The sequence below is a fragment of the Paroedura picta genome, chromosome 1 (genome assembly GCF_049243985.1).
Source record: "Paroedura picta isolate Pp20150507F chromosome 1, Ppicta_v3.0, whole genome shotgun sequence".
Taxonomy (NCBI): Eukaryota; Metazoa; Chordata; class Lepidosauria; order Squamata; family Gekkonidae; genus Paroedura; species Paroedura picta.
In genome coordinates this window covers 148,406,456-148,432,551 of record NC_135369.1, presented here as the reverse complement: position 1 = coordinate 148,432,551, position 26,096 = coordinate 148,406,456, and the positions used below count along the sequence as shown (strand labels likewise).

The 26,096-nt window shown below is 41.9% G+C and overlaps 1 protein-coding gene across 2 annotated transcripts; it reads right to left on the bottom strand.

Annotated features, from left to right (window-relative positions):
• Nucleotides 1-5,405: 5,405 nt before the first annotated feature.
• Nucleotides 5,406-23,816, bottom strand: LGSN (lengsin, lens protein with glutamine synthetase domain). 2 transcript variants are annotated; one of them, XM_077307899.1, is made up of 5 exons: nt 23,713-23,816; nt 23,049-23,113; nt 16,028-16,961; nt 12,638-12,816; nt 5,406-7,294 (listed from the first exon to the last, which is right to left on the bottom strand). In XM_077307899.1, exons 2-5 carry the CDS (start codon nt 23,073-23,075, stop codon nt 6,095-6,097), a joined length of 2,340 nt encoding a protein of 779 aa, XP_077164014.1. In that variant the 5' UTR covers nt 23,076-23,113; nt 23,713-23,816; the 3' UTR covers nt 5,406-6,094. The 2 variants fall into 2 exon arrangements, with proteins under 2 accessions (XP_077164014.1, XP_077164004.1); XM_077307889.1 differs by lacking the exon at nt 23,713-23,816 and having other exon boundaries at nt 23,049-23,257.
• Nucleotides 23,817-26,096: the final 2,280 nt, after the last annotated feature.

The window sequence follows — 26,096 nt, the reverse complement described above, 5'->3', positions numbered from 1 at the left end:
GGGAGTGCAGAATCGAACCTGGCTCGCCAGATTAGAAGTCTGCACTCCTAACCACTACACCAAACTGGCTCCCAGTAGGGAAATAGAGGCTGCATCGCTAAATATGCATACTCAGAGGTCTACTTGGAAGCATGATCCATTTTATTTTATTCAACGGGACTTACTCCCAGGAAGCAGTTCTTAGATTACAACGTTAGTGAGACTGATCCAGCGTCAGAGTTCAGCGCTCCATCTTCCTACTGATTTTAATAGTCATGACACCTCCACTGTAGTCAATGGGAGCTCAGAGTGGTTTTTGTTTGCCTTGATTATGTCTAAGGTTGCTAACTGGCCAGGAAGAAATAATGCCCCGTCCCTTTAGCAGAGATTTAACTAATGAAAAGGGTCAGTGTAAGTTTTTCATAGCTTTACTTAAAAAATATCAACTGGTTTTTGCGGCCGACCCAACTGATATTAAAGCGACAGCTAGAGGAGCACTTAAAAAGTTGGCAACTCTAATTATGTCTGTATTTAGGACTGAATTGGAATGCCAGTAGCCAACAAAATCATGGACATCTATTATATATTAGATATCTTTGTAATAAACCTGAAACATTTTTGCATGATATGCCACTTAATTACTTAGAAGTATAAACATGACAGTTCTATACAGTCGTATCATGAGCTGCTCTCCACTGAGCTAAACTTCCCACTTAATAAAAAAAAATTCCCCCTAACAAAAAAAATTCTGGCTACAGGCCTGGTGTACAGATGTTGTTAAGTGGAGTATGTCAAGAACTTTGGTAGAAGAGGTCTTTTCTCCAATAAAATCAATCCGGATTGCTGAAAACAAATCTCTAGAACCATTTTGCTGCAAATTCTTACATTAAGACTTCCTCTTGCAGCATCATTAATTAAGCCTATATTGCCCCAAAATAAAAAAAGCCACACTAAAACAGCCCCTTTGATTTTGTAAATAAGAATTTCTGCTTCCATCTGGTGATCTGGTCCTCTTATTTCTTTCCTCTTTTAGCAAGAAAACAATATAATTTTGAGTTCACAGGATCCAGTCCTTTGGCAATTCCTTCAATTTGTGCAATCTAATTTATGCCACATTGTGTAATTAAAGAAATCAATATAGCTTTTTTAGGTTGTGGCCAAAATACTGCAGATGCAAGTTACTTGGGATGTAATAGCATGGCATCTATTAACATTTTGAACTACCTAATGACACAGTCAGCTGTGCTGAATGGATTCTTCCGCAGATTTCTTTGTTAAAGTACTACCATTAAATATCTTTATTTTATATCACTTTCAAAGGAAAGATGTGCAGTTGACAGGTAAAATGACAGCAGTGCTTTGCTTCATCTCGAGATACACTAACGAAGAATTGAGTTCAGAAAAGAAGGGACTGCACAGTTCAGATGTCGTTGTTCTTTTATGAGTGATACAATTCTGGAACTGAAATAACAAAATGTAGTGTATTTCATCCCCCTAGACTAGGCTTTCTCAAGCAGGGTTTTGTGAAACCCTGGAGGGTTTTTTCACGGTCCTGGAAGGGTTTCTTGAATGGGTGGAAATTAATTACTTTTTAAAATTTGTTAAACATTTAGTGAGTGATATGACCAATTATGGTCAGCCCCCCCTCCTTCCCCAAATAGCCAATGATGGTCCTGGAGAGGGTAGGAAGGGGAGGGGCCCCAGCTGGGCATGTACACAGCTTTGCTTCCCAACCATATTCTGCCCAATTGCACCATTTTTGGAGTTGCTCGAAGCCTGGAGAATGTTTCAAGGGTTTCTCAATGGTAAGAAAAAGTTGAGAAGGGCTGCCCTAGACTATCTCCAGTTACCACTAACAACACTGTAGCAGATTACTTTCACATTTTAATTTTAAAGCAGTCCTGTATAATACAGTATTTATAATTTTCAGTTAAAAGACAGTAGCACCACATGTCAGCCTTATAGGCAGTTATAAGGGTAAATATCAAGCAAGAAAAGTATCAATGGTCAAATCAGTGTTTTTTCCATAGTTACATAATTTATATTTTTGATAATGGCAACTATCAATTAACAGCATAACTTTTAAGATTTAGAAATGAAGGATTTATTTCTGCATGAGAGAAAAGTTCAACATTTTCTACATTATGTTTATATGGAATGTTCAATATAACATTTAGAAATTCCTTTGTACTGCATAATAAAGCTTCATAATTCTGAACACAGTTCCTCAATTGAAGGACTATTGATTTAAATCAGGCCAGGACAATTTGTGACCCATCCAGCCAAATGAAACCTACCAGCCATATATTATTGACTACTAGTGGCTCAGCAGAACTGCTTTCTGCTGCCTGACTGATATTACAAAAATAGGGGCCATTGAGCTTGATTTAGAGGTCTGCAAGTTACACAGATCTCAATTTCATGATACTTATTTCTCCCTAACAAGATAGATGCAGTGGGATATATCTACATAGCAGATTCCTATATTCTTGATTAAAAGCTGTCACCCAAAACTCAGATTTCAACAAGTGCCTAATGAGAATGTATTCCTGAGTACAGGAATACATGGCTTTTTTCTTTCTAGATAGAAAATCATGATGTAGAGCAGGGGTAGTCAACCTGTGCTTCTCCAGGTGTTCATAGACTACAATTCCCATGAACCCCTGCCATGAACATCTGGAGGACCCCAGGTTGACTATCCCTGATGTAGAGAACAGTAAGTTGGATCCAAGGGTATGGTTCTGCTCACAGAATGAGTCCTTCTTTACAGAACTAAATGAAGATTTTCTGGTAACTAAACTGCACTTCCATGAACAGAATAATTCCTTCTGTTATGGATGGGACACTTCACCTGCTTGTTGGGATACAATCCAACATATAAATACCAATCTAGTATGACACACTGTTTGTCTGATATTTGCCACAGCTACAAAACATGTAACTTCAAAATAAGTTATTGCCGGTTTCAAGAAAAACCACAAAACCTTAATCCTTAAAATCAGACATACACGTCAGATCTTTTGATTAGTTTTGAAGGTCAAGATTCAAATGTTTCAATGAGAAAAAATGTTTACAGTTTTCACACAATTAGATTTTTTTAAGTGTCACGTAGTTTTCAAAGCTATACAGGGCTGCCCCATATACAGGGACATAGCATACAAATGTTTCATTGTCTATCTTCACTACTGACTCACAGTACTTCCAGTGTTCAACAGGAAGTCACTTCTGGCCAATTGTTGCTTTAACAAAGCTAAGAAACCTCTGGCACATCATCCTATCTAGCCCCTCACTCAAATCTGCAACTCAGCTCAAACCACGACACTCACTATGCTAATGCTAGAGACTTTGTTCTTATAAACTACAAGGGCAAGGAAGCTGCAGACATGGAACATACCCACACCTCATTACAACAACAGCTCCAAAATGCTGAGAGCTGGGGGGAGCTTCATAAACAATATGCCAGGGATATGTGAGACTACACTGAGGAAGAAATTGACCTCAGATTTCTCCCCATCCTCATCTTCAGCCAATGCTATTTCTGCTGGTGCAAGAGGAAACTGAGAATAATTTCTCTCAGTTGCCCATTATCAGGGTAGACCTGTTCCATGCTACAAGCCTCCTTGAAACCCTCTCAACTAGCATTTTAGACGTCTCAAGATCTGCTGGGTGAAGACCATTCATGCATCTTGCTCCATGCTTTTAGGTCATTTTCTATGTTTTAAAATGGCAGTGAGCATGAAGCAAGGGGGGATGTATGGAAATTATTCAAAACAGCTTAAAATATTTCTGTACGGATATCCACCCCCCCCCAAAAAAAAATCCTTCTTGATACTTCTTCCCTCCTCCTGTTCCATCAGTCTTCTTGTATTACCTATTTCTGACCTTGATTTGCTTTCATCTCTGGAAGAGTAATGTATTTAACAGTAAGTTTATTTTCTAAATTGCTTCCTTCGTTGATTAAGAAACTGTTAATCAACAACATAACTGCCAGAAGTCACTCCCTAATCATCAGAAGGCTATTCAGGCAGCAGCATCTCTACAGCCTCATGTCTCTGATTCAAAGCACAAATTAAATAGCATGCCTAACATCACATACCCCAGAACTATACATTCCCCAATACTTCACTGTCTCAGCATATAATTCCCTATCCCTGTTGTCTAGATGGGCAGCAGAAGCAAATACAGACAGGTAATATGTGACTTCTTGAAACAGGATTATTAATGAAGGCCAGATGAGCTGTGATGTCCTTTTTATTGAATGAATTTCCCTTTTATTTAGTAGCAGACCCCACAATCTCATTTTGGCTTGGAGGCAACAGCTGACATCAGCTGGTGATGCTTTTTCCTCTTGTGTCATTTCCTAAATAAATACCTTCCTCCCCACCTAAGGCACTAGTTGCCCTTGGGAGAAATAAGAAGGCATTATATGGATACCTGTAATTTTGTCACTATGAGGAAATAGCATCTCAGGTTAAGGGAGATTATTTTTATCATTAAAATGGGAGGGGGGACTCTTCCACCACCTCCCCAAGTCAGTGACCCATCCTTATTCATGGTTCCTCTATATATTTGTGAAACAGCCTGGGAGGTGGAATGTGTCCAGCTGTCCAAGTTGGAATAGGGCCAATCAGGATGCAGCCAGCTTTGCTTTGCAAAGCTGGCTGCACCCTGATTGGCCCTGCCCATCCAGCTCCCGCCCTCTGTCCCTAGACTCTAGCCTCTTTGCTCTCAGACATGCCTTAGTGCCTAGAGCCAGCAGCAGGTAAGGGGAGAGGGCCCTGGGCAAAGGGTCGTGGTGGAGGCCCTGCTGACGAGGGCCTCCTGGCCTGCTAAGTAGGGCATGGTAACGAGGGCCTCCCAGCCTGCTAACTGCCTGCTAAGGAGCTCTTTACCGGGCCTGCTAACAAGCTGGCCAGCCCCCGACACCCCATTTGATTCAGCTGCGCAGCCCAAAGCCACCTTAAGCTGCCTGGCTGGGGGCCAGGGGAGGGAACCCTTTCAAGGCCCATTCTTAGGAACGGGTTTTGAAGCTAGTTATGAATAAAAAGCTCCCAATGCTGCCAGCAATACTGTCAATATCTGTACAAGTTCTATTCACCATTTGATTCTGGAACACATAGAGACTGTTTCTGCAGCCACGAAAAATGGAGCAACAGCCTCCCTAATGTTTTGTAGAACTACAAACTTTTCACACAAAAATTGGGCTCTTAAGGATGTTTCTCTTGATTGCCATGTGGTTTGAGAATCCTTGGAAGGCACAGTTGCCCCCCCTTCCTGGGAAGGAAGGGAATTCATGGTTATCCAATTCAGGGTTATCCAATGAGGAATCTCAGGATTTGAGTCAGCTTCCTCCTCCATTCCCACCTCAAGTGATTACGTATCAACTCCGATCAATGCTCTGCCTCTCCTCCCCCCCTCCCCTCTCTATTTTGATATTCTTTGATCATTATTGTGTTATGACATGAATTTGTAGTAACAACAGTGTAAGCTTTCTGGGGATGCTCCAGAAAGGTAATAGTAAAAAATGAGGACTCCACATCCCTCCCCACCTCCTCTATCTCCCGTTTCAGCATCTAAGCACACTTTATGATTTAAGATGCAATGGGCCACTTCATAACTTTTGTGCAGAAATACAGTTGTGAAATGGTGGCTGATGTGTTTTGTTTTCATGCATGCATGGTGACTGAGCATGCATCAACACAAGAACCTCTGCCCCCGCTTGGGTGATTCAAGTGTCATGGGAATGAGGGATGGGAGGTATGATTTGTAAAAAAATTACTTTTGATTGTGTTATGGCACGAGTACATTATTGTGCATGCTCAGATCAGAAAAAGGGGAGGAGGCATGACAGGAAGTGGGACCACCCACTATCCCAAGAAAATGCAAAACGAATGCCATGATTGGAGTCCTGACCAGTGACAGGAGAAAACCACAGATGAAGGATGCCAGCTGCAAATTTGGAGTCTACATTTAGAATCTGATGCGATGAAAATGCACTGGCAAATCAGAACTGCGGAATCAGTCTGAAAAAAAGCCTTGTACAAAAGCACTCACGTTCACCCCAATGCAAAAGAAGCACAGCTTTTTATCAAGATGCAAAACCTTCATGTTCACACTAGATAAAATATTCTAAAAATTTGTTCCTTTCTATATCCATTTCTTCTGTCTCCAACTCGTACTGTTTCATGGCAACAAAATATCGGACAAAGGTGTCGCCTAGTGCTTCCCTGATGCACTCATCTTCCTGCAGTGCTACAAGAGCATCTTCCAGCTTCAGTGGGATTACAGCAGGTTTGATCTGAGTAGGATTGGAGATCTCCTCTGATCCTTCCTGGAAGGTCAGCCCTCTCCTTACACCATCTAGACCAGCAGCAATCGTGGCTGCCAACACCAAGTAAGGATTTGCGGTTGCAGAACCCATCTTGTTCTCTATCTGAGTTCTTTTTTCGCCATGACTTTTGACACTGAATGCACAACCATTGTCATTACAACCCCAGCTGGCTGTAACGGTATCCTTTGAATCCTTGCTGTAAACGCTGTACCGTTTACGACAGCCAATGGTGGGAGCCATCAAACAGCTGAGCGCTGCAGAATGCAGCAGGAGTCCCGCGAGCCAGTTCTTCCCTTTGTCAGTGAACTCGGGGCCTCCTGGACCAAAAGAAAACAGATTGTGTTGCCCGTTGCTGTCCCAAAGGCTGTGCGACAGAACACCTGAGTTGCAAAATTCATCCTCGGTGAAAAAGCTGGCAATGTAATTGTACTTTTTGGCCACTTCTTTAATGCCTGTTCGGAAGATGAAGGCACTGTCAGCAGCGCAGAGGCCAAACTCGGGATGCAAAGAGATCTCCATTTGCCCAGGCCCTGTGGAAGATGAAAAGCTCTCAATATTGGCCCCGGCGTGATACATCCCATCAATGAGTTCCTGAATGAAAGACTGGTCCTGGTTGTTCAGCAAGGTTGCTGCAGGAAAAGAGATCGTTTTTGAATTCACAACTTCGGCAATCCCGTAAATACAGAACTCATAAGTGAAGGCAGAACACAGTGCAAAGCCGCTATCCTGGAGCTGTTTGAGCTGCTGTTTGGCAATGTGCCTGGGTGAAGTCAGTAGTGGGTTGCCTGTTACGGTGAAGGAGTCACATATCACTCTTGCAGTTAGTTCAGTCCACGGTAAAACTCGAAAGGTGGATAAATCAGGACTCAGGACTATGTCACAGTTGAAATTGCTGGCGCTAATTTGGTTTATTTCCATATCCTTTGGATTCAGGGTCAGTTCAAGATAGCCTCTGGGTATGGCAACACCATGGATCGCTTTGTCCTAAACATCAAGAAAAAGGAAACAGAACTTGACATTCTTCTTTGGCAATTGTGAATTGTCAGTCATGATTATAATGCACCGCATCCACACAAGGGATCAAATTCTAAGAAAGGCTTCAAAGATGAGACAGTGTCAATTGATCCTAATATGGAATCACGCAGTACAGTTAGGCATGGCTAAGTCTTTGCATATATCCAGAAAGCCTAGTAGCATCTTTTCTTTCAACAGCCATACCCACACCCCATACTAAGGGATGCTGTTTTGAGGTGGAGGAGGCAGAAAGCCTCTCTGAACACTGCTTGTGTTGTTTTCTAAATTGTGGTTTGGTTCTTTAAACTCTTCAGTCTTCCATGGAAAGTGCCCATTGTATTCTGTGGAGGGCACCATCAGGAGACCACATACAGAATTCATGGTAGGGCGTAGAAAAGAAATAATACCCAAGGTACATATGCCTCACAGTTCAGCCCTAAGCAACATCACAGACTTCTAAATCCATTGAGTGGGCTCAAAGTGGATCATTAACCTGTGAAGTGCTTTTTGTTGCACAAGTATCTTCAAAACAAGGCACTAAGATCATGCAACATTGCAATAAACTGGATATTTACCAATAGAGTACTTTGAGTTCTGCAGCCTAATTCAAAAAATACTTACAAACTATGTGCACCCAAATCATATATCATTACTATAGAAGTAAGTCACATTGTTGGGGTAGCATTGGGGAAGATTCTCCTGGCTAACAGCTTCTGAATAAAATCTTCCTGAGTCTGTTTCACCTCTGCTTACAGGTCTTTTAATCCTGGGAATGGCAGCAATCATATCCTACAGTAGGGAAGGAGATCTGCTGGCAGAGGGATAGAAAAAGAGTGGAAGACCAGATTTGGAGTTTGAAGTCTCCTCCACCTCTACTTTTTCTATTTTTTATGTCCCTATTTAATTTTCTTGCACTGTATGGATTTTGTAAGCTGCTTTGGGTCTCCACATGGAGGAAAATGGGATATAAATTAATTTAATTTTTTTTCTTTAAGAGGTGCAGAAATACTATGATTTATGCCCATGGTACCTTGTGATTTCCCAGTGCTCATGCATGGAAAATGGAGGGATGGGAAGCAAAGAACACTTTCACAAATGGCTGGGGTTACTTAATATACAAATTTTGTTCTGCCATGACATATCCTATATTGTTCCTGCAGTCATAACCAGTAAGGTGTAGCATTTGGGCTTTGAAGTCCATACTGCATGACAAAAATGTTCTTGGGCAGCTTTCGCACGTTGGTGGCAAATAGAGCCCTCTCCACATGACATCGCCAACATCCTGAGGCTGTCCAGTAGCCGGGTCATGATTTGGCAATTTTTAACTCGTGATTTTGGAAATCCAGAAAACTGGATTTTACTGCCTTAAATCACGTGAACCACCAGTAAGTAACCAGTGAGCAACCAGGGATAAGACCTTGTGGATAGTCTACCACGTGATAGTCTCAGCAGCTTTGTCCCTCTCTTGCACCTGCCCTCCCCTCTCCATTTACTGATCTGAGTAATTTTTTTTTTTAATGACGAAGTCCGTGTTGCAACACAAACCCACATTGTCAAAGGTGAAATAAAATCTTTAAAGTGTCCATGATCTTTTGGGGATCAGGCAGGCAAAACACAATCCCTTTTATGTTTTCTGGAGGTGGGCAATGAGCTGGGAAAGAGGGGAACGCGGATGATCTGGCTGCCCTCTCCCGCTCATACAGGGGTCTGAGCACCTTGTTTTAAAGCCAACCATTAGCACACAATGTCTTTCTGAGCTTCAGTCTAGCCTTCTAACAACTGGGGCAGGTAAAAACAGCCCTGTTTGCATTTTCTGGAGATGGGAAATGACCTGGGGAAGGGTGTGTGTGATCTAGTTGCTATCTCCTGATCATGCAGGGGTCTGAGTACCTTGTTTCAACAATGGTTGGTACCTTGTGCCAACCATTAGCACAAAATGTCTTTTTAGGCTCCAGTTATCATATTCAGGATCTCAAAAATCCACCCAGGCAGAAATTAAGTGAAAAAGAACATGAATTCCCCAAGGCGGGGTGCTATATCATACTGGCATTTCTCCATAGCAATGGGGCAGTGTGATTTCTATAAAAAATACATCTGTGTTGTGGCATTACCACATAGCAATACGGAAGTGCCTTTTTAAAACAAATAATTAATTTTGGGGCTGAGGGGGAGGGAGAACTTTGGGATTTATATAAAAGAATAAAGAAGAATGGAAGTTTGAAGACTCCATAAAAGTCATTTTTGTATATTTGATTTGCCATATTGGTATCCCAGTGCCTCTGTACTTGCCGTGTTGCAATTGGTGGCTTGCTGTGATTGACAAGCCAAGGAGCGGAGGGAGAAGTTTGTGTTGCTTTCCCTTGCAGCCTTGTCAGGAGGTAAAAAGCTATGATAGAATACGCAGGAGGGGTATCCCGTGAGGAGGGCTGCAAATGCGAGATTTACCATCCCGTGTTTGTAAGCAGGAAGCTACTCGCGTTTTACTCCTCTGTGTAGAAATGGCCCATAAATATATCTACTACAGAGGACTGGCTGATGAAAATGCAGATCTGCAGAAATTGCTAAACTTACATCATTGATTAGAGAAAAATCCACAACTTATTTTATGACTAACTGGGAACTTTGATAAACCTTGTATTTTTCCCTCCATCAAACTTGAGCACCACAACCTTTTTCTATCTCAGCCCACAATCGGTTCTTCGAGAATTGGACTGTGAATCCAGTTGGGGAAAATGGCTGATTATTTTTGCACCTTACGTGTTCCCTTTCAAAGTAGGGCCTTTTTGCTAGCTTGCAACAACACCTTCCCTTCTAAGATTCTATTTGCATGAGAGGCTTTGTCTTGGTGGTATGGGTTTGCCTGACACAATATATCACATATAATTTTGTAATGTCCTTTTCACAAAGTGCCCCACCAGAAATTTATTTCAACCATCCTGCAAAACAGGATTAATACAAACAAAGGAAATGTGTGCCAGCTTTTTCTAAATGACAATGATCTTGATATTACAAAAGTAGTCACCAAATTAGAGACTGTTCTTAAGGTTAATTTCAAACTGCTCCTTTAACACTGTTTACATGTTTTTATATTGTTTGACATTGTGGTTTTTACCCATTTTACAAGTGATATTGTTTCATGTATTTAACATACCAGTAAAGTATTGATTGATTGATCTCACTTAGACCTCCACATATTTGAGGGCACAATAAAGCATGCTGCTTTCTTCTGAAACTCCTACATCTTTGCATGATCTCTCAAAGCTAAAATGAAAGACCTCTATGTCATCTCCCTTTTGATAATGTGAAATTTTCTTTTGTCCTCCCCCATGGAACTGGCAAATCTGCCCTTAGCTGAATCTCCTACATCTTCATGATATGCATTTCTTTTTATGTTCCTTCTCTCTATCCGGCTGTGCCAATTTAGCAAATTCTATTTCTTTTTCAGTATTGAGCCTTTCTTTGTCTGCCTGAATTTTGGCTAATACTAGTTATTGTTCCTTTTCAATTTTGTCTAATTGTATCTGTTGTTCTTTTTCAATCCTGACTTTCTCTTTTTCAGCCTCAATTCCGGCTGATATGCATACATATTCACATTAATAGTTCCATAAGATAATTAATAATTAATTTATCTGGACCTTGAAAGAAAGGTACATAGCAAAGTTATCATTTTAATTTATGTACATTCAATCAGAGCTGGTAGTTACTTATGAAGGTGCCTTTGCATTTCTATCTCTGCCTTGAGTTATGTTCAATAACTTGACAATCTATACTGGGTCCTAGATTTTTTGAAATGAGAATTGATTTATTTTTATATCTGGAGCTATTGTGTATTACGTTATATTGTACGTGTGACCACTGAAAAAGGCCATCCAGTTGAAACACAGTTTGTCAGGATCATACGTCCCTTACTAGATATTGTTTAATGATTTTACTCTTTGTGAGGCCATTATTCAGGTCTAATATTGTTTTTTATTACCTTGTAATAAATACATGTATTTTAATATATTTGAACAGTTTTAACTTTCTACGTAGAGAAACTGAATTATTAGGTTGTATATTTGTATTTCTTTAAACTTTTTGCTTCATAATTCAATTTGGGGAGTTAAGTTTTCTCCCCTACCTTATCTTCTGATTGGGTGGCACTGTGACAACAGCACTTTCACACAAAAATCATCATTTTTAAAGGCATGACTGTAAGTAAATAAACTGATGTAGTAACTGAGAAAATGCAGGGAGAATGAAGACATGCAGAACCCCCCATGTTCTATGCAATTTCGGTGCTAACAAATTGTCTGGGGATGAGTCTTTGTTTCTGCCAATTCCCCAATTAAAGAAAGTTAGATCTAAAATGTTCAGTTAACATGATGTAAAACAAAATAAACAGAAAATGGCTTTCCTCCCATTAAACGGGGAAAGAAAGCAAAATGCTGTTAGATTTCCAGATAATTTTTTATGATGCTCTAGCAAAGTTAGAATTAAAGTACAACACAACCCATCCATACGGAATATTACACGTAATAAACTACAAAAGCCTGCCTATCCCAAAAGTTTATGTGATTTAGATTCTCTGACAGTACACCCAAGTAGCTCATATTTGTTTGGGCTTTTCCACCTTATCTTACTCACTGGTAAGCTCTTGTTTCTTTAAGGAGTTTTCCTATTCCACACATGTTTTGCTCCTCTAGTGGTCGATTCGATATCACACAGCTACCCCCACCCCCGAAAAGAAACCTACAGTTTTAATCTTCAGGGAGACATACTGGGAGAAAAGCTGTGTGGTATTGACATCTAGAGCGAGTAAAGCACATGCCAATCAGGGGGTGGAAATCCCCAAAGAAACAGCAACTGACCAGCGAGTAAAATGAGAATGTGGAAAAGCCCTTTGATCACAAGCCTTGTGAATGTTACTCTCAAGCCACCATTCTCAACAGTCTTCATTAGTGACACAAGACCTATGCACGTGCTACCTGCTTTCTTTTTGTTATTTGCTCTTGCAATTTGCTGACACCTGTTAAAGCAGACTCCTTGTCAATGTAGTAAATGTACAAAGATAAGCCTGAAAAAGGGGGGAGGGATTACTGAATGCCTAAAGATGCCTGCCTTAATTAAATCTGCATTTCTTCAGGGCAGAGGAATGGCTGCTTAGGGATGCTAAAAGAAGCCAACATTCCTGAGGCGTACTGATGAATGAAAAGGGAAATAATTGTTGTAAACTTGAACTGCTTTGTGCATGACGAAGGCTCGTGTAGCAGCAGATTGTCTCTGAACAGCAGGGCAATAGGGAAGACTTGCAACATGGAACATAAAACATACCCGAAAAAAGCGAGACGGGATGCTTTTTGATCTCGAAACCCCATGAAGATCCGTTGCTTCAAATCTGACAAAATGTATGCTGTCTTTAGCCATCTGTTCGATAATGTGTTCAATCTCAGAGACCAAGTGATGAGGAATGCGTATTCCAGGGGTCCTTACATCTACATTTCTTCTTTGTCCTGCAGGGGGGAAAATGAAAAGATCCTTGATCACAATGAGCCGTGACCATCACAGGGGACAATTTCACTACAAAGCTAGGTGCAGTTAAGCACATTGTTTCCCATGGCTGTCAGTGCACCTAGGTTTACAATAGATGGTGGGCTGACTGTTGAATTCTATGCAGAATTATACCCTTCTGAGTGTGGAAGGTGAAGGACAGTGCAATGTATCTTTGCCCCAAGTACAGCAGTACCGTAGAGGTGGCAGCAGAGCTAGTAAGACTGACAGGGCAGCTACTTCTGTATTCTTTAGGAGGCTGAAGTTGGTTAACTTCTTTGTGATTCCTACCCTTGGTACCAATGTGTCACCATATCCCCCCCTAGAATACAATCCAAAGTAAAGTTGGAAGATCCTGCTTAGGAAAATATCTTTTGGAATTCCAAACCAATATCAAAAATGTCAAGGAAACTGCCAAATATCTCTGAAAAGGTCAGAATCTAATTCTCCACCAATTACACTCAAAGCAAAATGTTGTCGCTTGTAAAATGCCAGATTGAGGCAAAATGTCTGCATGAAGTTCAATGAGATGACAGAGGGGTTGTGCTCACTTTTTGGGGTGAATTCAAGTGACCCTGACCAGACAATTTAAAAACCCACTGGTCACTTTTGTTAGAGAAACACCACTTCAAAACACAGCAGTTTGAAATTGAGAATGGTCATCCTTCCCCTATCTGCCACTTTTCTCCTGTAAATATCCATGCTACTTCACCCCTCTCCTTTGATGGAATTCCAGGTTCATGTTTACCATCTCAAACACACACCTGGAACTCTGAAGATGGAAAACAGGTGGGAAGGGGTTTGCAGCTGAAGCTACAGATGGAGAAAGGATTAAACACTTTTCATGGTGAGCATTTTTGGCACAAAATAGCCCATCCAAAAAGGATTTTTCACTAACAAAAGTGCTTGCTTGAAGGTAGGCAGTCCAGCTTCAAGCTGCTGGCAGGTATTTACTAAACATTACATGCAAATTCATGGAAGAAAAGAGTAATAAAATAGTGAGAAGATGAACGAGTTAAGGGTTCTCTCCCTTGCTTTTCCATTGAAGGCCACTTGCTCCATATAACAAAAGTGGTTATTAGTGTTTGATTGAAATCATTTACAAAAGGGAGCCATTCTTAAATTCGAGTGTGGCTAGTTCATTTGATTTACAATTGGTATAAAGCAAGATTGCCAACTCTGGCTTGGAATTTATTTATTTTGATATTTGGGGGTGGATTTGTTTGGATGGCAGTTTGGGGAGAAGAGGCGGTATGGCGGAGATGTGATGCCATAGTGCCAAACCTCTGAAGCTACCCTTTCCTCCAGGGGAACTGATATCTGGAAATCAGCTGTTCACCCCATGTCACTTCAGCTTTAGTACTGTTGCCTTCTGCCCCATAGAAAAGCAGGATCTCCATGGAAGCAAAGAGCTTATGAAACCAGATGGAGCAGAAAGGGTCATGAATTGCCCATATCTCGAGGGGGGAGGGATTTCAGCTCTGCATCCCACACGATTAATGGAACTATAGCACAAAAACCCTCAGTGTTTGCAAAACAGTAATAAAGAGAGTCTGAATTCTGAGTATATAACATTACAAAAATAACTGACAAACTTCTAGTTAACCCAAGCCATGCATTCTTGCTGTCTCCAAACTTTATGACCCCTGCTAGTTCTCGGCAGGGGACTACTCTCTCCTTACCCCCAAAGATTTGAAACCGTTTTAAGAACAGCAACAAAACCTCTCTGGGAATTGGCAGAATGTTGTACTGGTGATGAAACAGTGCAAGCTAGTAGGTAATCACCACAGCATGCTTCTCAGTAATTCAGTCTGAACTACATTCAAGACTTACTGATCCATTTTTCCCCCGGCTCACAGACTAGACAAAAGTGTATGGGTTTTGAGGACAGTAATGACACCGTCAAGCTGCTTCTGTTCTACTTAAAATGTTAATGTCTGTCTCCATCCAAAGTCATGCTGTATGGCTATTCCTGAAGAAAACTGTCACGTTATCTTTCAAAAAATGTCAGAAACTGCTACTCCTACTGAATTGCAAGAAACATTGGCATATTCAGCAGAAACAAAGTCCCACTTTTCTCAGAACACATTTCAGCATATTTCAAACCATCAAGAAAGGGGGTTGCTACAATCAAACTGATAGGTCATTTGTTTACTATGAAACTGGACAAAATTGCACTACATTCGATGCCCTATAAGAGCAATGCTGTGAACTGAGACAATTAGATTCATAGAATCGTAGAGTTGGAAGGTACCTCCAGGCTCATCTAGTCCAACCCCCTGCACAATGCAGGCAATTCACAAAAGCACGTCGGCCAGCAGTGATGTGGCTATAAGTTGAATTTGACCAGAACTCAACTATGGGTTGACTGTTGGGTTGAGCTAAAAAGCCAGTTTGCAACTAGGTCTTCAGAGAATGGAAGACTCATGTCTTGCTTCCTCTCACCACAGAACACAATGAAAACTCAATACAACTCAGTCCTTCCTCCCTATTCCTAGTGCCTTGTTATATAGCATAATGAAAGTGGAGAAAGAGAAAGTCATATGACTTCCATTTCCCCCAAGGTCCCCAAGGAAAATATCACTTCATCCAGTATTTGCATGTGCTTCCCCATGCAAACTGTGCTATTCACATTAAGAAGACCAGAATTAAGCCCAAAATGCCTTGACACAGACTGTACATCATAGTCAATGTGTCTTGTAAGAATCAAATCTTTGACTTTAGTATGCTAAGGACCATTCAGAAACCCTATGCAGCTTCCTGGTTCTGCTGCTGCTGTATGTTGAATATTGGTGTTTTCTCACTGGTTGTCCGGATTATTGTTATGTCCTGCCTTATTGTTTATGCTACTCTTTATTTATGAAAGTAATTATACCTTGCTTTCTTTCTACGGACAACCAGAAGTGGCTTACATTTCTCCCCCCTTTCCATTTCATCTTCCCAACAACAACTCTGTTGAGTATGTTAGGCTGATAGAGAGAGAGTGACAGGCCCAAAGTCACCCAATTAGCTCCAGTGGCAGTGCAGAGATTCAAGCCTGTTTCTTGCAGATCCTAGTCTAACCGCTAGCATCCATCCTATGAAGAAAGATGAATAACAACAAATAAAACAAAAAATTCTGCTTTCCAGCTGATTCCATACCTTAAGCATACACTGAGAGTCTAACATCCTTACCATGCTGACCAGGAGTAGGGTCCAATTTAAATCCTGGAGGATTTGGGGGAGATGTCTGTTGCTTCATAACTGGATGCTCCATATCATCACTTTTGGACTGCTGCTTATTCAGCCCAGCTGAGTTGTGAACCGGTTGTGGCTTCCCTAGTTGCCCTGCAACCTGCTTGTGTACAGTCGGAATTTTCTGATCACCTCCTCTTAGGTGAGGGTGAAAAGTCTCAACGTGTCTACTTGGCTTCTCACTCGCATTCAGCAGAAGGGTACGGGGAAACATGCCACTGGGCTTACCACTGTTCCTGGCCCTGGTACTAAGCAGCGGGCTCTCTCTCAACAGGTTTTTCAACTCCTGCAAAGTTTCCTTGGACATTCCAGAACCTGGAGCACAATAATCTTTACTGTCTTTCTCTAGAGTTGCTCCATTGTCGTGTTTATTCTTCTGGGTTGTATGAAATCTACTGTCACCTTCTGCTGAACAAGGTTTCTTTGGATCGTTTGTTGATGTCCCCAAATTCTCCCCACTTCTTGATAAGTCAAGCCACACAAGGTTCTCCTCGCTGGCAGTTAGGTCTGTCCTCGGTGTCTGATTCCCCTTGCTTGAAGTTTCCATTATCCCATGATTCCCTGGGCTATTTTCACACAGTTCTCCATCTCTGTGTAGCTCCTCTCCACCCTGTGTTGAGCTTTCTTTTTTATCTTTGGAAGAGCTATCATTTGCTTTCTGCCCTGGTGGGAAGCCAGGTGGGTTTTGAAGGCAATGGTAACGAGGCTTGCTTTCTTGAGCCAGAAGATCAGAAGCATTGGCAGGCTTAGAAGGGTCCATTTTGTCACATTCTGCTGGGGGAATCTGTTTCACAGTGACTTTGACTCCTCTTTTGTTCCTTAATCCACACAGACAGTTGCCATCAACTTCCTCATTTTCATTTCCAGCTGTCCTCTGTAATCATCAGCAAATATCAGCAACATACACTTGCCAAATGAAGCAATCACATAGAGCTGCCACCCTTAAAATGTATGCTCCATACAATTTCTGTGCTTACTCAATGAAGTAACTCAGCAATGCAAAAGGAAAGCATCATGTCTGTCTCAATACATTTCACAAAATTGCAAAGGAAAAGAAACAACAAAGAGCTCAAGGCCCTTCCTTCTGTTTAATATATTTAATACTAGGAGCAAAGCCTGTTGCATTCAGGAATACAATGAGTGCTAGATGGGGAGAGAGTAGAAGAACTCTACAGATGGCCTTCCTTCCCTTAGGACCTGGGCAGAGTCTGCACTTACTTTTTTTATTCCATTGTCAATCCTGTTGAATTCAGATCGCTTTGAGTTCGAGTCTTCCTCTCCCCCCCCCCTCCCCATTGAAACAGGAAAGTCTAGGGAGGCTCAGAAGAGGGGGGGGAGGCAAATGGAGACTCTTTCTTTGTTTTCTTGAAGGGGGGGAGGATCCAAGACATCAGAGGAGGGAGGAAAAAAATCCTTTCTTTTTTTGAAGGGGGGGGACAAAGAAGGCACACAAAAAAAATCCAAGGCCACAGAAGTTGAGAGAAATTAGGGGCTTCTCCTTTGAAGCAGGCTTGTCACATGACCACCTGTAGCCAATCACGGGTCCTCTACCACGGAGGAGAGCCCAGATTCAAAACAATGCAATTTTCTGAATATGTTCAGGATTAAAAGCAGTCTGAGATATCGCACAATAAAGGTCGGGTCACTCCGGATCAATACTTCTTGCTGCAGAAGGAAAATTTAAATCGCCCCAAATCCAAACGGAAATCGCATTCTGTGTAGAGGGCAGGGACTGAATCGATCTGGGGTTGGAATAAAAGCTCCGTGCAGTTTACACCCTGGAAAGGCTGCAGGCTGGAGGCCCCCTGAGCCTCGGAGGGAAAGGGAAGGAGGAGGGGTTGGTCAGGGTGTGGGACAGAAGGCGATTGGCTGGCCACTGGAGGAGGAGGCACTCAGGGGCGGGACAGCCATCCTGAGTGGATCTTACGTGCTGAGTGGCACTTAAGCCATAAGACCAGCTCCTCCTCCATGCCCTTACCAGAAATATTAAGTGGAACAGATAATTCCTTAAGGTATAACATCAGAATCCCTTATCTCTGTTCTTTTCTCATGACTTTTTACTAGGAAAGTGATGGATAATGTAGTCATTTCACTGCACTGATAGGACAACTCAAACAGAACACCAAATGGTCTTCATTCTTTAAACCTGGGAAAGGCAGACTTCCCTGTCAGTTCTTTGGTATGTTTTTGTCCCATAGAAAACATTGTCCTTTTTCTCTTTTGCATGAGCATCAACCTAAATCCCCTGGAACTAAGAAAATAATTTTTTGCACTAATCCAAAACAGATACTGCTTAAACTGTTCTTTGTGCCCCCCAAAAACCAGATGGGGCAGTCACTTCCTCTTCCTTAGAAGGCAGCTGACCTCCATGCACACCATCTGTGCCTGCACCTTTGGATCAGGGCCCCAGTCTGGAGAAGCTGCATTTCACATCTGTCTGAAAATGAATCTAGCAACACATCCATTAAATCCTGGAAGTGTGAAGAGTTTCCACAGTTTCTGAGCAACAAGGTAGCACACTCTGTGCCTGCTCAGCGGAATTTTCATTTATACTTATTTCGTTAAATGTATGCATATTTATTTGAGACATTTCTATACAATACTTTTGCCAAAATGGCAACCAGGGTGACTCACAGACCCCAAAATAATTTGAAATGGCATTTAAAGTATTTAAAACACACACACTATTCACTCAGCAATATAATTACACGGAAAATACAGCATAAAACAATTCCGAACATAAAGCAGCAATTACATGGCATTAATAATAAAATCAGAAATCAAAATCCAAGTCAATAAGAATGATAAAAACAAGCTTGTCAAACCCAGACCACAGGGATGAAACAGTTGAATTCAGCCTCTTCCAAAAGCCCCTAGAAAAGCAGGGTCTTTATCATCTCTATTCAAAAGTGAATGAATGCAAAACTAGGGTTACCAACAAGCATGAGGGGGAAAAAAAATCCTACCTGTTTAATAGAATCACAGAGTTGGAAGGGACCTCAAGGGTCAACTAGTCCAACTCTCTGCAAAATGCAGGAAATTCACAACTACCTGCCTGCCCATAGCAACCCCAATTCCATGCCCAGATGATCCCCCCTCAAAAAAACCCAGAATCCCTGGCCAGTCTGGCCTGGAAGAAATTTGCCTCCTGATCCCAACATGGTGATTGGCATTTCCCTGAGCATGCAAGAAAGGGTCACAAGAGCCAGATACTGACACAATCTCTTCTGCTCACTCACAATCTGCCTAAGTTCACAGAGTCAGCAGCATCAGGCTCAATGTGCAGAAATGGGCAGTAGAAGTTTTCCTTGCATGGAACTAAATAATGCTCCATTAAGTCTCTGAGTGTAGGAAGGGTGGGATATAAAAATAAAGAATGTTGTTATTTTCACAGAAGACATACAATTCAGTTTGTTCTACCAAATGGAACTGCACTATCATATATTATTTGGATTTTACTGTGTATGGGAGAATGTAGACAAACTGCAGGCACAACAAATTGTCTGGTTATGCACAAAAGTTCCAAATATGAACAATCCGCAATAATTAGGAAATGCTGTGTGATGTGTTGAATTAGCCACATGTAGCCAAAGGCAGCAAATACACATGTCGCCATTATTTTGCTGGATCAGATCCCTCTCCATCATTTTGCCTATTGCAAGTATCATCCAGATTTGTTTTTGGACTCTCACAAAATCTCAGTTTTTGGACTGCCTGTTACAGTAAAGTAGCTTTGTGTTTCCCCCCCTTGCTTTAAAAGTATCTTGCTTGTAAAAAGCCTATTTTGTCAGGCACAAAGAGCTTGACTCCCCCCCCCCCCTCCAGCAGCCTGAAATGTCTGCTAAATCCTGTTCCTGAGGGATCCAATCCCCGCCCCCCCAGGGAGAGAACCAGGTAATCTTTGCACACATGGAAAGGCTAGTCTGGACCCAAGCCAAAGCATTCACTGGCTTTCTTGAAATTGCTTCTTTGCAGGACTCTTTTCTGAAAATAGTAAAGTTCTAGGGCCACAGTGTGTTTTCCAGAGTATACTGCCTACCTACAGTGTTTGAATGCATCCAAAGCTTTGTGTAGATTCATCTTATTACTAAGGAAACAGACCTCCTAGGGAATAAAGCAAATTATAAATGATCCACAGTCTACCTTTGGCAAAAGAAAAGCAGAAGTGCAGTGGGAGGGGGGGACGACAATAATTCATCTTTGTATTGAAGTTAGGTGATGAGGCAGTCCTTGGTGAAATCTTTGGGAAATGAAGTATAACAAGGCAGACAATTGTTCTAAAAACACCATCTGGAAATCAGAGGAGTTAAGGGGATTTTTTTTACCGGATACAGAAATATACACAACAAATAGCAGCCATTTCAAAATGGAGCTTGCTGGATTTAAACACAAATGCTCAATTAGAGCTAGAGATAGGTTTATTTTCCAGAGAGCAGAATACAGTGTGTTAACAACCATTGTGAATGCTGCTGTCCATTCTCCCCCCCCCCCCCAATCATCTCTGGTCAAAGATGTTTTGCAGGGTTTTGTAATGCTTTAAAGGTGGTAGAACAAAAGTAATGAGAATAGGTTGATCATACCATGTTCACTATAGACTTAAAAATGGAAGTCTGTTACTAGACTGAATTCGACTCCCATATACATTCTTTTGACCAAACCGTCTTTTGGATTAGGTTGAGTGCTAAGGATGGAAGAGGTGCTGTGCTTCAGTTGAAGATGGATTTGAATATATGATACAAGCATGATGGGACACAATAATTCAGCAGTATTGATAGCTGATAAATTCTACTGAGCTAGATGGGAGCAAGGGAGTCAGAGTCACAAAAGATGAAGTCTTACTGGGCTCATTCCTGATGGTTCTGTTGATGGTGAGATTTCGGAGTCAGAGAACAGAGGGAGCCACTCTTATTATCAATACTATTTTGCTATCAAGATAGCAACTCCGTTTGTGCATGATGACTTGCATAGGAATAATCCCTGAGATTATTCTGAATACAAATATCATAACCTTGCAAAAATAACAATAATGGAAATATACTTATCTGTAATATCTAAATAAAATGGGACAGGAGTGGTGGGAAGAGTTGGGACTCATCACATTACTGATTTGCTATCTGTTCAACACATGGCCAATCAGGTAAGCTGTCCCTCCCTTGGCTGCATACCCCTCCAGTGCCAGAGGTAAGACAGCCAGAGAGCATGGGCTTGGAGGGTGGGGGCTGGGACTGTGGATGGTGGCCTCCAGAAGGTCGCCCAGCTGAGGACTGGCCTTGGGAGGGAAGGGGGGCAAGCCCTGGCCTCACCAGTGCATGGGAGACAGGAAAGTCCTCTGCAAGCACTCCCCCCACCTCAAGAAGGCCTGCCATGGCCTCTCCAGGCCTCAGTGAGCCTGCCTGGGTTGGGGTTGGGGGAGGGAAAGTGGACTTTTCTGCTAGTAGTATATTATAGTATCTGAAACTCATCAGTCTCAAATGCTGAACACAGTTTGGAAGCTTCACCTGACTTCCTGACCTGAAATGCAGTAGCCAGACTTCAGCCAGGCACCGACAACTGGGAATATATCCTGCTAGTCTTTTTAAAAACTACACTGCATGCCTCTTTGCTACTGTACTCAATTAGACATGCTGATCATTACCTCCAAGAGAAATAATTTGAGAGCAGGGGACTTAAAGGACTTAAAAGAACAAGCACATCAATGAAGATTCTATCTTCAGCAGCGACTCTGAGCACCGCCCCTTCTGAAGTCAGGAGGCGGTCACCAGAAGCATGCTGTTTTCCGTGGTGATACTGCCTCTTTGGAACTCTCTCTTTCTCCTTTTCTCTCTCTCCCCATGGCTAGCTGATTACCTGACACTTTACACAATCCTACATGCATTTTTCCATTGTCCCCTCCATGCCATTATTCATGGGCAGTTCATCAACCCACTTTTTTCTAAATGACAAGGACTTGATGGTGAGACTAAGATCATTTTCCTAGTAGGAAACAAAAACTCTCAAGTTATTGATTCGGTTGCCAAGTTTGTATAGCTGGCTATGAGGTCCTGTCACTGTAGAACAATTAACACTGTATAATGTGGGTTTTTCTGTCATCTTTCTTTGTATGCCAGTAAAGATTTTCTGACTGACTGTTTAAAAATCGCCCCATTTGCCTGATTTTTTTTGGGGGGCGGGGGGGTTGAGTTCCATATTTGCTGTTTTACTGTTTTATGGTGGGGGGGGGCAGTTTACCTGTCTTAAGTTCAGTTTTTTTAGTTGCTTTAAATACTGGCAATTATCTTTGCTTTGACTGAAACTTTGGAAGCTGCCTTGAAAGTTTTGAACGGACAGTTTTTTTCCACATGACTTAATACGTAAATGAATACTGGTGCTTCCAGTAACATCAAAGAGGTTCTATATCAGAGAAACATGTTTCAATGAGTTTGTTATACTTCATACAAATACTAGTAACTTACAAATATTCAAAACAACCAAAACAAAGACCCTACTAGAAGTTCTTACTAATCATTAATACCACCCAGACCTCAGTGCTTGCAGTTGTTACTATCTCTATTTCACACAATTCATCACTTTAGCATACCTAGCCCTCTTTCACTGAAATCAAGTCAAGGCTGGATTGTGTCCATAATTTGTCAGCTATCTTTATAGCAAAGGTAGAGTTCTCTTTCCTGACCACCACAGGGTTATCCTGTACCTGAACAGTTAATTTACCAGTTTAGCCCAGCCAACCATCTGACTCAGGAGGATTTAGCACAGCTTTCAGCTTCAAAGGAAAAATGCTGCTGCTTGCTAAGCTCTTAGCACATCAAACACCCCCCCCCCCAAACTTGCCTATCCAGCAGTTTCAGATCCAAGACATAAAGCAACTTTGTTTGGGCTGGCACCCGCTCTTATCCCAAGCTGCATGCACAGGCTTGGCATTAGTAGATCCCTCATGAACGCCAGTTGCAACCCACTCTCTTACCTGATGACTGGGCTGATCGTCGTCCATCTCCCACACATTTCGGTTCCAGTTCTTCTCCAAGACCACTAAGGGCAAGAAAAATACACCCAGTATTTATAGGTACGTCTACAATAAATGCATTCGCCCAGAATTTCAGCGAACATCTCTCTTTGAGAAGAGTTAGGCTGCTGATGAACTAGAAAAAGCAAACCTCACGGATCACAACCAGGAGTGTGGTTTGCTGGAACAGTCAACTGACAAATGAATATTTCTAGCTGAGCAGCTACCTAGAAACAAAAGCATTACATCATTCAACTATGCACCACAGGCTTTGTGTGTGTGTATATATATGAAACACATTTTGTACCTGTTTTATTTATTTATTTATTTATTTATTTATTTATTTATTTATTTTCAGATTTGTATACCACTGCTCTCAATTTAGAATCATAGAGTTGGAAGGGGCCATACAGGCCATCTAGTCCAACCCCCTGCTCAACGCAGGATCAGCCCAGAGCATCCTAAAGCAATTTGACTCACAGCAGTTTACAGTAAAACAATAAAACCCAGTACATCCCCTAAAACCCCATTAAACATTAAAATATGGCGATACAGAGAGTTCTAACTCCCACCCCCTGTCCAACTTGCGGTCAAAAGCTCCCTCATTGGGAGCGAGGGTCCCGACCTAACCAACGCTAAGGGATCCCCCGATGCCATTCATTATTCCATTTCTTAGGAATGAAATCACTGCCAAGCATCCGAACAACCGAGCAGCTAACCCCAGCACTGGCAAAAGCAGTGTGGTCCTAGGTGCTTGCGTACCTTGTTCACCACCCTTGGTTTGAGTGGCCATTGTTTTGCCCTCCATGTTACAAAAAGGTTTCAGAATCTTGTTGAACAAACAGATTTGTATTGTCTGTGCCTTTTTCTGCGTTGCGGGTTTGGGGACTGAAAGCATATTGCTAAATGAGCATTTGGGTGATGCACATTTTGGGAACTGACTCAGCAGGACAATGGATAAAGCTGAACAGACCAGCACAAACTTTTCTGGCAAAGGTTTGCTCCGATTCACACTTCACAGTCATTGCAATCACAAGCAATTGTGTTCATATTTGGTAACAGATGAAAGTTGAGAATACATCTGGTATAAGAGATATCAGAAAGCTGAGTCTATTTATAGACTGTTATTTTTAGACTACCTGCATTTCCAACTTGATAACCTTTCCATGTTTATCTGCAAGGCACTCATTCTGTTCTTGCAATCAACCAGCCACTCACTTCCACAAATAGCTGCTCATGCAAACAGTCTGCTTGTGTTTATTGTAATGAAGGACCACCTCTTTTTTCCACTGAACTCAAAAATGAGAAAAGGAGACTATTTCTCACATTAGTCTTGAGGCTCTACAAGGTTCTCTTGGGTTTCTTTTCAGTGCTGGACCTGTAACTGTCAGCTCTCTCTATCAAATCTGTATCCCGCCCCTTCTCCAAGGAGTTCAGGGTAGGCTATATAGTGTTGAATCCCACCAAATTTTTCATTCAATGTTACCCAGCTCTCTTCTTTTTCAGATCGATGAGAATTTTGTGCATGCTTGTCCTCTGATCCCCAGCATAGCTTCTCCCTGTAGAAGAGCTGGTTGGGTCCAACCCATAGTGTTTTCTACTGCCACTCACTCAAGTGGTCTACTCATGTGAGCATTGCAGTCAAGACCATACCTTTTACCTCATGAAGTGCTTACAGTTTATGCTTCTCTTAAAATAGCTATGAAATTGGAGGAAGGTTTCCCTTCCTCTTTAGCTTCTCCCACTTTTCTTGTGTTATTTCCACCTTAGTACCATATGTGCACTGGTATTGGGCAGAGTTTGTGTGGCAAATGACCTTTGACCTTTTTTTAGTGCTGGGGAGCAGCCCCAATTCTGGTTTGCTTGCCTGGCAGTTGCAGGTGAGATGTACAACACAGATTTGCAAAACAAAGTTTGGATGAGAGAGCCAGCTTGGTGTAGTGGTTAGGAGCAGAGGCTTCTAATCTGGTGAGCCAGGTTTGATTCCCCACTCCTCCCCCACATGCAACCAGCCGGGTGACCTTGGGCTTCACATGGCACTGATTAAGCTGTTCTGACTGAGCAGTGATATCAGGGCTCTCTCAGCCCCTCCTACCTCACAGGGTGTCTGTTGTGGGGAGAGGAATGGGAAGGCGACTGTAAGCCGCTTTGAGACTCCTTCGGGTAAGAAAAGCGGCATATAAGAACCAACTGTTCTTCCTTGTTTTAATTAAACATGGCTTCTGAAAAGTGTAAGTCTGATCAGTGTAGTAGGGGTGCATGGGTGGATCTTTCCCCATGGGAGAAAAACAGCTTATGAGAAGTGTAATATTGACTGGAAAATTCAGTGTTGGGGAAAGAATAAAAATGCTCACACAGTTTGCTCCACTGATAAGATCTGTAGCCCTTGAAACAACTTTTCATTTTTTAAAGATAATCCATTGAAGCTTGAATGGACGGACAGACAGACAGACAGACTGATCAAACTATCAAAGATATAGTTTGTATGATTTTGTATGTAAGTCACAAGCTGCCCTCCAATTCATTTGCAGAAGTGCAAACTTCTCCCAAGGAAGGCAGTCCTTTGAAACTGAGGCAAGAGCAAACAATACCCATGAAGCTGCCTTATACTGAATCAGACCCCTGGTCCATCAAAGTCAGTGTTGTCTGTTCAGACCACCAGCAGCTCTCCATGGCCTTGCATGGAGGTCTTTCACATCACCTACTACCTGTTCCTTTTAACCGGAGATGCCAGGGATTGAATCTGGGACCTTCCGCATGCCAAGCACATGGTGCTGATGCAGGCCTTACCCCCTTGTCCACCAGGTGTCACAAATGCTTACAATGAAAGTAGAGCATTGGCCAAATCCTAAATGTATATAAGAATGGATCACACAGTTTAAGCCCCAGGTAAAATCCAGAGCTGTGAAACAGGAGCCTATGAAGTTGGATGCAGCCCTGTTCTAATGTCATTTCCACCCTTTGAGTAGATAGTTCACAAGGTATTCATTTTGTGGTACAATCTGGGAG

What these genes read in the sequence shown, in the direction of transcription:
- LGSN (XM_077307899.1), bottom strand. Translation starts at nt 23,075, where the DNA reads ATGGACGACGATCAGCCCAGTCATCAG. An exon ending in ACGATCAGCCCAGTCATCAG is followed by an intron (nt 16,962 to 23,048) that starts GTAAGAGAGTGG and finishes TGATGATTACAG; the next exon opens with AGGACAGCTGGAAATGAAAA. An exon ending in TCCCGTCTCGCTTTTTTCGG is followed by an intron (nt 7,295 to 12,637) that starts GTATGTTTTATG and finishes CTTGATGTTTAG; the next exon opens with GACAAAGCGATCCATGGTGT.